The 11,245-nt window shown below is 38.5% G+C and overlaps 3 protein-coding genes across 9 annotated transcripts in view; 2 read left to right on the top strand and 1 right to left on the bottom strand.

Annotated features, from left to right (window-relative positions):
- The window catches only part of LOC109539697 (protein peste), a 4,987-nt gene extending 3,777 nt beyond the window's left edge, over positions 1-1,210 (top strand). For all 4 annotated transcript variants that reach the window (XM_019907619.2, XM_048668565.1, XM_019907620.2 and 1 more), the window contains 4 exons: positions 190-478; positions 533-735; positions 793-866; positions 923-1,210. In XM_019907619.2, coding sequence (XP_019763178.2) covers positions 190-478; positions 533-735; positions 793-866; positions 923-1,202 — 846 coding nt within the window. In that variant the 3' untranslated portion in view covers positions 1,203-1,210. The remainder of the gene's footprint in view (positions 1-189; positions 479-532; positions 736-792; positions 867-922) is intronic.
- Positions 1,211-1,240: 30 nt separating this feature from the next.
- LOC109539696 (protein croquemort) overlaps positions 1,241-11,245 on the bottom strand; it is a 15,360-nt gene continuing 5,355 nt past the window's right edge. Inside the window, exons 1-9 of one of the 4 annotated variants that reach the window (XM_019907617.2) lie at positions 5,743-5,814; positions 3,265-3,512; positions 3,029-3,215; positions 2,861-2,981; positions 2,709-2,806; positions 2,282-2,579; positions 1,978-2,180; positions 1,669-1,742; positions 1,241-1,613 (exon numbers count right to left, since the gene is read on the bottom strand). In XM_019907617.2, the coding sequence (XP_019763176.2) occupies positions 1,349-1,613; positions 1,669-1,742; positions 1,978-2,180; positions 2,282-2,579; positions 2,709-2,806; positions 2,861-2,981; positions 3,029-3,215; positions 3,265-3,512; positions 5,743-5,751 (1,503 nt within the window). In that variant the 5' untranslated portion in view covers positions 5,752-5,814 and the 3' untranslated portion in view covers positions 1,241-1,348. Of the gene's footprint in view, positions 1,625-1,668; positions 1,743-1,977; positions 2,181-2,281; positions 2,580-2,708; positions 2,807-2,860; positions 2,982-3,028; positions 3,216-3,264; positions 3,513-5,107; positions 5,268-5,742; positions 5,815-11,245 lie in introns of those variants that run through there. The other 3 variants (XM_019907618.2, XM_048668564.1, XM_048668563.1) reach the window with 3 other exon arrangements.
- Positions 5,858-11,245, top strand: part of LOC109539695 (ionotropic receptor 25a) — an 8,790-nt gene continuing 3,402 nt past the window's right edge. The window contains exons 1-10 of the mRNA XM_019907615.2: positions 5,858-6,728; positions 6,792-6,941; positions 6,992-7,117; positions 8,583-8,759; positions 8,818-9,047; positions 9,104-9,288; positions 9,347-9,470; positions 9,923-10,153; positions 10,236-10,409; positions 10,525-10,739. Coding sequence (XP_019763174.1) covers positions 6,632-6,728; positions 6,792-6,941; positions 6,992-7,117; positions 8,583-8,759; positions 8,818-9,047; positions 9,104-9,288; positions 9,347-9,470; positions 9,923-10,153; positions 10,236-10,409; positions 10,525-10,739 — 1,709 coding nt within the window. The 5' untranslated portion in view covers positions 5,858-6,631. The remainder of the gene's footprint in view (positions 6,729-6,791; positions 6,942-6,991; positions 7,118-8,582; positions 8,760-8,817; positions 9,048-9,103; positions 9,289-9,346; positions 9,471-9,922; positions 10,154-10,235; positions 10,410-10,524; positions 10,740-11,245) is intronic.

Below are 11,245 nucleotides of genomic sequence, written 5' to 3' on the forward strand. Positions count from 1 at the left end.
GGGCACTCAATTTCTCCAAAATACTGATCTGCACGTTTCTTCCCTGGACTCCTAAATCAAAATAAATGCATTTTTTTGATTATTTCTTCAATTTCCCAGCCTCAAATTTCATTAAATATCCAAATGATTGCCTTCAAGGCTTGTTTTCCATGCACTTAAATTGAAAAATTAATAATCCCCTTTTAATAGAAAAACGATACCATAGATCCGGCAGTGTACAACATGTACACCAAAACCGACGAGAAGTTCGGCAAACAATTGACTTGGAACTACAAGAATTACACGGACTTCTACACGCCCCCTTGTAACGAAATCAAAGGATCCGCCACTGAGTTTTACCCGTTGAATGTGAACAAAACTACGCTCCTCTTCTACTCGTCTGAGCTGTGCAAATATGCCGAGCTGCAGTTTGTTGGCGAAGAAACCATCAAAGGAGTTCAAGGATATCGGTTTTCTGGCGACCATATTTTCGACAATGGTACTGAACCACTTTTGCAGTAGATATTCAAGTTGTAACTGCCCGGAATTGTAGGTGATTTGTATCCAAAAAACCGCTGCTTTTGCCGAGAAACCTGCGTTCCATCCGGGGTTCTGGATGTGTCCAAGTGCAGGCAAAACTCCCCATCCTACGTGTCGCTTCCACATTTTTTTGCCGCCGATCCGTACTATCGAGAGCTGATCGACGGCATGCAACCTGATAGGAAAAAGCACGAGTTTTACATTGTAATTGAACCGGTAAGGTTTGGTTTCACTGGGTTTTTGCCCGGTTGTAAAGGTGGTTTTTTGTTCCAGAAATCTGGAATTATCATGGACATTGGCGCCAACATGCAGCTGAATATGCTGCTGGAGCCCATACGTGGATTTGCGTAAGTTAATCCCTGAGATAAAAGGTTTTGGTAAAAACTCCTCAATTTTTTTCTAGGTTGTATCAGGACGTTCCCAAAGTTTTCATCCCGATGTTTTACTTCGCCCAGCACATCGAGCTGAAGGACGACCTGGCGGCCAATTTGCGGCTGATTCAGCGCTTTCCAGAGTTCCTCACTTACGCATCCATTAGCTTCATGGCTTTGGGCATTGTGGTCATTGTTGGAACCGTGTGTTCGATGCTCAAAGTCTGCTCGTCGACAGAGGGCAGCATTAAGAAAATCACGGAAAAATTCTACGAAGAAATTCCTTTCCAAGAAAAAAATACAGTCACTTGATTCAGGAACTGCTGGAGTTTCATTTATTTCCAAAACCATTTGAGTTTGGAGATTTTCAAGCTTAAAGCAATTCTTTATTAAATAGTACAAAATACACTCAAAAAATGACAAAATACTTAACAAAGTAACACATTTTCAAATCACAATCAGGCCTCAAAGCCTGTCTTTTCCGTTAAAGGAACGATTTCCTTTAGAGCATGTTCCCTGCTCAGAATCGGTTTGTTGCATGCTCGGCTGCAGCAAAACGCCTCCAGAACAACGGCGCAAAGGATGCAAACAATTCCTGCAGCAATACAGATCGATTCAAAGTTCTTCAATAGGGAAACAAAGATGGTAAACTCGCTTGGAATGGTCACAATCTGTTCGAACCAGAGCACTGGAATGTACACTTTGGGGACGTTCTGGAACAACCTGCAGGAAGCCTGAGATTGACCGCTTCGAATATTATGGGAAGTATGTGGCTTACCGAATACCGTCAACAGGCTGAAGCAGGAGATTTACCTGAATTCTAGCTGCTACCTTTAAGGGCATGCCGGTTTTCTGAAAAAGTAAGGAAAAAATGCAGCTAGAATTTTAAAAAAATTGTGAGAAAATAGTACACTCTTTTTATGACAATCCTGTCGGTTCTACCAAGCAGGGAAAACCCCCAGATCCCGATCTTTTAATTTGCATCTTGCAGACTTTTTTTGTTTGATAGACAGACCAAGTTTGAATTGCAGTTACTACATTTTTGCACGTTTTTCCCTGTACTCTCCATGTGTTCGTTGGCACTTACTGGCTCAAAAATCATGTAAAAGTCATGCAGATCTTCACTAGGAGCCATTCCATCGATTATGCTTCCGTAATAAGGATCGGCTTTGAAGAAATGGGGCAGGGAAACAAAAGCTGGGGTTCCGTAGCGGCAGGCTGACACATCCAGAACCCCGTAAGGCATACAGTCATCGTTACAGAAACACTTGTTGTCTGGCACTTTTGTCCCTAAAAAGCAAATTTTTCAGTAGACTCGCTTTCCGTGGTACAGAAGAAAAATTGGGCTTTTAGCAGGCTTTACACCTCATCTCTATCTCATCAATCAATACCGTTATCTAACAGTCGATCACCAGCCACATATTTGTACCCCAAAACTCCATTAACATCCACCTCTTTTTCATACTCCAACTGCATGTAGCGGCACAGATCGGGTGAAAAGAAGTTAACCAGCGACTCCTTATTCAAATTGGCCGGGAAAAACTCTCCAGCCGATCCAGAAACATCGCCGCATTTATCCCGAAAGTAGGGCGTATGTTGCATGAACTTCCATGAGTAAAGTTTCCCAAGTTGGCCAGTGAGTCCCACGTCCATGTTGAAATGTCCTTCGTAGGTTTCCGAGTTGTTTCTCTGAAAATTAGTCACTTCCTTACTTATCCTGCTCACTAAACCAATAGCTAGATTAGAAGCTGATAATGAAATGAAGACTTAAATACGTTGGGAAGTTTTGAAGAATCAATCGAAGATGTGATTGCTCACCGTATAAAACCAGCCAAATTTATCAAAGTTGGGCAAACTGGAACCCACAATGAACGTTGGCATGCGATTGGCCATATTCATCAAAGAATCTTCGTATCCTGCAACAGGCCAGTGTTAATACAATCTTCAATCAATCATCTAGTAGGTTTCACCCTCAAAAAGAACTTGTCCAGCTGTGTGAGTGACATGCAATGAGGGCGCGATAGAGCTCAGAAAGATACTGAGACCATTTTTAAGGAAATAGCTCCAGTTGCGCGCCCCATAAGAGCTAGACTAAAATAAAAATCAGCTAATTGCTATCAGGATGCTTGAGCAATTACCAGGCTGGTTGGGTTGATGGAAGTGATGGCATCGTTAAGACTCCCATTGCTTTTGCTCTGGTTGAACCACCATCGCTTCAGGTGGTAGAAAGACACTGTGTTATTGTCGTTCCAGGTAATGTTCACTTTCTCTTTGGTTTCGTCAAATGTGTAGGGCCCCATTTGCTGGAAATGGGGCTTGACTGAACTGCAAGGCGTTTGGTTGATTAATCAGCAACTGTTTCCAGATGTTTTACCTGTTCAACACTTCACCAGGATTCGTCCAGTTGAACAGAAAGAGCTTCAGAGTCATGGGCAATGGGTTCGTTTTCCACATATCAAAAGTGTAAGAATCGGCTTGCAGAACGAAGATTTTGCTGATGATGCACTTGTAAATCGCAGCCCGGAAGGTAATGATTAGGATGCCCAGAACGATAAAACTGATGGTGATTCCGCAGAAAAGTGCACATTTTCTGAAGCACTGTTTCGGGAACATTTCGGCAATCTGAAAAAGGGGTTTTCGATGACTTAACTCTGCATCTTAAACCGTCGTACTGCTGATTATTTGCTTGGCAAATGAAGTAAATTAATGTAATTGAATTGATTCAATTGTGCATTGAGTGAAATTAGCCGAGCAGGMAAGGTGAGACGACTTGACCTGTGGAGGAATGATCAAGCAACTTAAGGACTTACATTAATGAGCAAATGYATAGAAGAAATGGGTTTTGATGGATTTTTRAAAATTTGCGTTGGGTGWCAAATGGGAATCAAATTTYATCAAAMTTAAAATTTTTGTTTTWCTATACATTATATTTTTCTTAAAATGTGGGTTGTTTTTATGGGAAAAAAGCGATTATTTYATGCAAAATATCTGTGCTCTTGAAAAKAACTGATTTTTGTTGAATSTRAMWGMWTTGTGACAAATCCTACAGMATTTGTATAATAAGAAAAWWAAKAARGAAAGAAGAACTAGGTGCTYTTTTTAAATAAATATTGCGTTTTAGCAGAATTTGCTCTCCAAAACATGAAAAAAWCAACCATTAAACMCATWAAAATARAACCATTCAACCAACACGAAAATTGTTATTAACAAATTTCAATGAAAACGAATATAAAATGATGTTAAACTTCAATGCTGTTGGTAAWRCAAATAAAACCTGATTTTCTAGAAAATGTGCTTGTTTCGGCAAATCTGGTTGATTCTTCGGAAAAATTCTGCTTCATTGAAAATTYATCTAAATCACACTTTTCGTCAAGCAATGACTCGACAAGGGCATTTATTTCGCACTTGACAATGTTTTATCATTCTGCGTTTAATTTACATAAGTATATCTAAATCAACCGGTTTGAATCTGAAGATTATTGTTAAATTTCAAGCATTCAAAAATTCGCTGTGTCATGCGATTCACCATTTTCTGAAAAATCGAAACCGACGTGGTTCTTAATTAATTTTCAAGAGCTCGTCACTTGAAAAATAATGCAATTTTTCTTCAATTTCAAACGAGGTTTTAGTATTTACAGCCTCCTCGAAATTTGATTTAATTTGCTCATCAAGTTCAGATAGACCGAAATACAATTCTCATGTGAACCAATTAGGATAACTCATCATACCAATTACCTGATTAGCAATCAATCAACTCTAAATCAATAAATTTTTGCTTAAAAGGTTTAAAATATAGGGTGTCGGAAAATGAAGCGGAAAATATTCAGTGTCTGACTCTACATGAAACTGAAAAAATTTCAATCTTTCAAGGTAAAACTCTTGTATGTGGACAGTGAAATATGAGGACGAACAGAAGCAGTTGAAGCTCTTGAATTAAATTGGGTTGAAACTCGCACTTTAGTGGGCGATTGATTGCTGCTCAAGAAAATAATTAAACAACCTCACGAGGCTTTGAAGCAACAACTTCTCAATCCGTACAATTTTCAAGAGATTCGGGCTTTAGATCCTTTAGTTCGCCAAAATGTATGCAATTGAATCATGGAATTGCATAAACAGAGGGCACATTTTTAAAACAAATTCCTTAACACAGGCGAGGCTGAATTTGAACGTAACATAAGTATTTAACAAAAAAAGAAAAAATCTTCTAAAAACCTTACAGCTCCTGTATTTTCGAACTTCGAACAAGCCTACAAGCACAAACACTGCGTTTTCAGGCAAAAATGTATGAAAGAAATTCGCAAAAAATTGCGAACAAACCGCCCAAAATTTATCTGCACGTTTATCACCGGACTTAATCGACAATGTACTATCAATGTGGACAATCCGAATACACCATACGAGTTGAACATGGAAATGAAGGAATTGATGGTGGGACAAGCAAATTATCATATATATATTGAAGAACAAAGGCCGAATCTTGGAATGGTTGGAGGACTTTGGGTTTAGAAGCAAAACTTAGCAAAAATCGACACCAAAAACCTTGTTTCAGCAACAGTTTTTTCCAGAAAAATAAACCGTTCAAACTGGTCGTAATTAAGATGATTTATAAGCGCAACTGGCAATTGCAACCTTCTGTGCTGATGTGCTGAAAAACGCCAAAATCCGGTTCAGTAGTCACGTTTTTAGCATAAAACAACTGACCTGCGACAAAAAAGTTGAAGAAAACAGACCTTCATCTTTACAAAATATGTTCGTTTTTGTTTATTGGGCTGGGGTTCCAACGAACAAACACCCGCGATCATTTAGCCCATCCTCTACATTTTATTTAATCGAAAAAATAGCAAAGAATTACCTGAACCATGTTTTGATCACTGAACTTTAGTCTGTGAAATCAAACGCTTTGTTCAATTGATTAACTAGCTAGACTCTGGAGAGCTTTTTCATGTGAACATGGACAAATAAAGCAGGAAATTGGATTAAGTAAAACCTTGAAAGGTAAATCAATAGACAAACGCTACTAAAATGTTCATAGTAAAGATGATAGGCCAGATTTTGCTCTTTGGAGTGGAAAGTTTCTGATAAAAGTAGGTTTAGATCTGGAGATGTGCGAATCTCAGRGCACCTGCAAACAAATATTTTTTTCCTGACGTTTCGCGAACACGAGTGGCAAGCGTTTTCAGAATGGAGCTGCGCGGAGCAAACAATCTTCGAAGATGCAAGCCAGTCGTGCTTAATTTTACTTATCACTGTTTCTCAGAAACGCCAAAGTTTGTTAATCTCAGGCTCCCYCAGAGCCGGTTTTGGGCTATTGAGGTCKATGAAGAAACATAAAAAGTTGGGAACGATTATCCGATGGGACGATTGATCGAAGCCCTGTATAATAATGCTTGTTATTTTCATGCCAATACAATAAATTATTAATCCATGTCCAACATATGTGTGTGTTCAATGAGGAAATCCTAGCAACGTTTAATTGGACTATTTTCGCATCGCAATGTAAAACTATTAATAACTTGGCCATTTAAGAACGACTATTATTAAGCATTATTTGTCCCCGTTCCTGCAACTATTGCCCATTTTTTTCGGGGATCAAATCAACTGTCCGTTTGAGACATGAAGAAAAACCAGAATTTCCTAGTGGAAAGTGGCTGATGCGAAAACTCACAGTTTTCCTGCCACCTTGTTCAAATGAGGATTTTCCGATACAGCGACGCTTTTAACTATAAGAGCGCACCGGAAAAATGAAGAACAATAACATTGTTGCTGGGGGTTTTTTCAGCATTTTTCTCTTAAATGTGGCTGATATTTGTGGGCAAACTACTCAAAATATCAACGTCAGTAAGTATTTTACTTATACTTATTGCTTCTCCTATTCGTCCCTCCTTCATTTCTTCTTTGCAGTTTTTGCCAACGAAGAAGGGAACTTTGTAGCAGACAAAGCTGTAACTGTAGCTTTGAACTACATCAAGAAAACATCGAAGTTAGGCCTTAGCGTGGATTTGAGGCGTGTGGTTGGCAACAAAACCGATTCCCAAAATGTTTTGGATTCGTGTAAGTCGATTTGTTCTATTCAGCCATCTTTTGCATAAGATTCTTTCAAGTGTGCGCAGCGTATCAACAAATGCTGGACGATAATAATCCTCCTCATTTGGTCTTGGATGCTACCAGAGCTGGACTTGCATCCGAAACTGTTAAGTCTTTTACAGCAGCGCTAGGAATACCTACAGGTTTGGATTTTTTAACATGCATCCTGCATGTTAAAAGTGCATTAAGGAGCAGGGAAATTAGGGAACATTTGAAATTTGAGTGTTTGCTTYTGTATGTACAAGGTGTTTTGATGGGAAAAAATGATAAAGTTGCTGCGGCTCTTAATCAATTTTTTCTTTTTCTTAATTAAGTTGTTCATTGTTATYCAAATTTTGAAAATCTGACAGTRAAATAAAAAAAAATGAAAGACAAATAGAAACAWAAGTTGAGATAGTCATTTGCCTGTTCATTGCGCAATAGCAAATTTTCAAAAAAWTTACTTAACTGGGCTTGACGAGGGAGTTTTTCGAATCTCGCGCACATAAAACGGAACTATCCTCTTTTCAGTTCGGTGATTGATTGACTCGTTTCCCTGTATGTTCTAGTTTAAAAAAMATGWWWTTMTTSACCAGTTCAACGTSCAMGAGCAAATTTTCAAAAWATCTTCAAATKGTTTCTGAAGATAWTTTTTTTCKAAACTCACCRTTTATAAAAGAAACTGTGCCTTTTCCAGTCCAGTAGCTGTGATTGCTCTGTCTGCTCTATTTTCGAAAAWACAACGGAATGTTTTCACGTTGCTTGTTCATTGTGCAAGAGGAAATTTTCAAAAAATYGTCCGAACGGAACCTGAAGAAGGATTTTTTCGAAACCAGCGTCYTTTCAAAAGGAAGTATTTCTGTTTTCAGTCCGGTATGATTCTCGTTTTGGGGACTGTTCTAATTACAGAAAAATCCTGTTTAAAACCAACYCCTRTATAACTTCAATTGCCCTACAGTTTCTTTTCAGTTCAACCGTTCATCCGGGACRAATTTGTTAAAGAAAAATGTTTCTATACACAAGATGGAGCMAATTTTATTATTTTAKTATTGTTTTCCGCTCTAACATGCARTTTTTTGTTAGGGATTTTTSTCACATTAGTTGAGGACAACCGTGTATATAATCCAGATTTGCGTTGGCCGTTTTCTTTAYATTACTTTTTTWAAATTATAAACGGCAACAGATCAAATTAAGCTGAAAATCAATTTGTCTAAAAATRTACAGGGTGTTTCATTAAAAAAATGACTATTTSATATTTCAAATTTGGAYATTTRTGTCTTGTAAAGAACTGGAGTAATAATGAAAATTTTTTGTATTTATAACTTYTAACAATTTTGTTAAGTAAATGATCTAGAAGGGCGACAAATTATGAAGAAATACCCTGTTTYAAAATATTTATTTATTATAACAATTTTAYAGTGCGTTTGAAATGGGTATYCTACAGAGATAAGCAAAATAACCTGTACATCGAAAATGGCACATAAAAAAGGAAAACATACATATAAAATTGGAAATTCAAGATGGCTTGCAAGAATCAACCTAATAAATATTSTCTTTCACATGCAAAAAAAATACCAAACATCCTCTGCATCAAGTCTTAAGAGTCTAAGAAAACTTAAATAATTTTAGTAAGCGCTTCCTATGGCCAGCAGGGGGATTTAAGACAGTGGCGTAACTTGCAGCCCAACGAAGAAGAATACTTGGTCCAAATCTCACCTCCTGGTGACATTATTCCGGAAATGGTGCGCACTTTGGTGCTCAACCAGAACATCACAAATGCCGCTATTCTGTTCGATGATTCTTTTGGTACGAGTCCTAATAAATTAATTTTTGGTACTTTTAACAAAACGAATAATGAGTCCAGTTATGGACCATAAGTACAAGGCCCTGCTGCAGAACGTGGCTACTCGTCATTTAATCGACGAAATCAATGAAGACGTGAACAAAATCCCTGATCATCTGGAGAGTTTGGTGAAGCTGGATTTGAAGAACTTTTTTGTATTGGGCAGCTTGCAGACGATCAAGAATGTGCTGGAGGCTGCCGAGAAAAAGAGCCTCTTTAACCGAATGTTTGCCTGGCATGTCCTGACCAAGGTGCCACTCATAATCGCTCTTTTACAGCCTTTTGCTAGTTGCTCGATTGATTTTAGGATCCGGATGATTTGAAAGCTTCCATCAAGAACGCAACAATCATCTTCGCCAAGCCGATTGTTAACAATCTGTATCAGGATCGGCTTCGGAATATACAGACCACCTACCAACTATCCAGCGTCACTCCTGAAATCGAGGCCGCTTTTTACTTTGATGTGGCTCTGAAAGGGTTCTTGGCTGTGAAGTACTTTTGCCCATTAACTCGTTCAAACTGTGCGATCATTCACCTAAAAACCTTGCAGGGAAATGTTACTGGATGGCTCCTGGAAGAAGAACAACGTCACCAACTACGTCACTTGCGACGATTACGAACCCAAGTACAGCCCCAAGCGTTTTAATCTCAATCTACGCTCCTATTTGCAGAAAGTTAGTGTTATATTCTGGGCGATTCTCATTAATATTACGTAAAAATAGGTTGCCTTATGCCGAAACCAACGGAAGATAACTTTGACTGATGGGCCTTATGTGAAGGGCGAAGCCTGGGCATTTCCCACAATTTGTTCGTTCTCTTTTTGTTGTTTTTGTAGCTTTTTTGAACCTCCAGGATTCTTCCGTCCGGATTTTTTGAGGTGCAAATATTTTTTGATAATCGGCTTGCCACGCAGACCAGAATTTGCTGTCAGCGTTTTTTCGTTTATCCCATGTTTCCACTTCAGTTCCCATGCTTTACCCAATTATTTCAAGTTCGAATTTCCGCTTGATTTAAGCGGAAATTTTGACTCAAAACATCAATATGCAGCCAGTTTTAACCACGTCAATTTTCAATCACCCTGTATATATCTTCACGTGTCTTCCATGTCTTCTTGAGTGTTTTTCAGGAGTCCTCTGAACCACCAACTTATGGCCCATTCGCGATTGAATCCAATGGAATGAGCTTCATGGAGTTTTCCATGGCATTATCAGCGGTGTACGTGCGGTCAGGGGCGTCCGACAAGTCTCTTCCATTAGGGACGTGGCATGGAGGGTTCAATAACAACATGACCCTACTCACCCCCAAAGATATGAAAAACTATACTGCTGATGTCGTTTACAAGGTTGTAACTGTGGTGGTAAGTTCAAGTATACTGGGTGTCTTAAAATCAGATGGCTTAATACTAAGAGTCTTCATTGAAACTGTAATATTTTTCCCAGCAAAAGCCCTTTATATATAGAGACGATACCGCGCCCAAAGGTTTTAAGGGCTACTGCATCGATTTGATAGACGAAATCGCCAAAATTCTGCACTTTGACTATGAAATCGACGCCGTGGCCGACGGTATGTTTGGAAATATGGATGAAAATGGCAAGTGGAATGGTATTATAAAGGTGAGTAGATTTTGCAGTGTTTTTTTTATTGGAAGTGAAATTTTGCATAGACGTTTTGCTTGCGACACTGATGGTCAGCTTCAGAGGTGATTGTTTTTTGTGATTTTTTAAATAGGATTTGATAGAGAAAAGGGCGGACATCGGATTGGGATCCTTGTCGGTGATGGCTGAAAGAGAGAACGTGATTGATTTTACCGTGCCGTACTATGATTTGGTGGGAATTACAATTTTGATGAAAATGCCTGAAACGCCGACATCACTGTTCAAGTTTTTGACCGTTTTGGAGAATGAAGTGTGGCTGTGTATTCTGGCCGCGTATTTCTTCACCAGGTATTTAGTTTTTTTATAAGCCATTTTTGGAAGTAAAATAAATGTTTTTTTAACTTGAGTTTTGAAAGAAAAGGTTTATTGTCTAAGTAAAAAAGATTAATTCTATATTTTTGCTTGATTGATTGCGTCCACCGGCAGCTAAAACATGTTTTTCTAAGAAATCGGTTTTCTGTGTCATTTGTTTAATTTTCTAAACTCTAAGTCAGAAACATGCCACTTTCTAGCTAAATTAAAATGAGGTTTTACGTCTTTTTATTTACAGTTGCAATTCTACTGTTTGTAGCTCCCTTCTCTTGAAAAACTTCTGCTATTTTAGAACGACATCAGGGGCGGATCCAGCTTTAAAGTCAGGGGGGGGGGTATGTAGAAAAATACAGTCTTCTGTTATCTATGAAATTAGAAAAATTATCGTCGTTTTGTGCAAGGGTCGCGCAAGATTATTGCAAAATTTCATGTTCTCCGTCCCGTTTTGCATGTTTCTCGGAAGCAAAATGAGCAAGAACGCT

Source organism: Dendroctonus ponderosae, unplaced genomic scaffold (genome assembly GCF_020466585.1).
Source record: "Dendroctonus ponderosae isolate FM_Combo_2020 unplaced genomic scaffold, Dpon_F_20191213v2 Dpon_F_20191213_7, whole genome shotgun sequence".
In the NCBI taxonomy this organism is placed as follows: domain Eukaryota; kingdom Metazoa; phylum Arthropoda; class Insecta; order Coleoptera; family Curculionidae; genus Dendroctonus; species Dendroctonus ponderosae.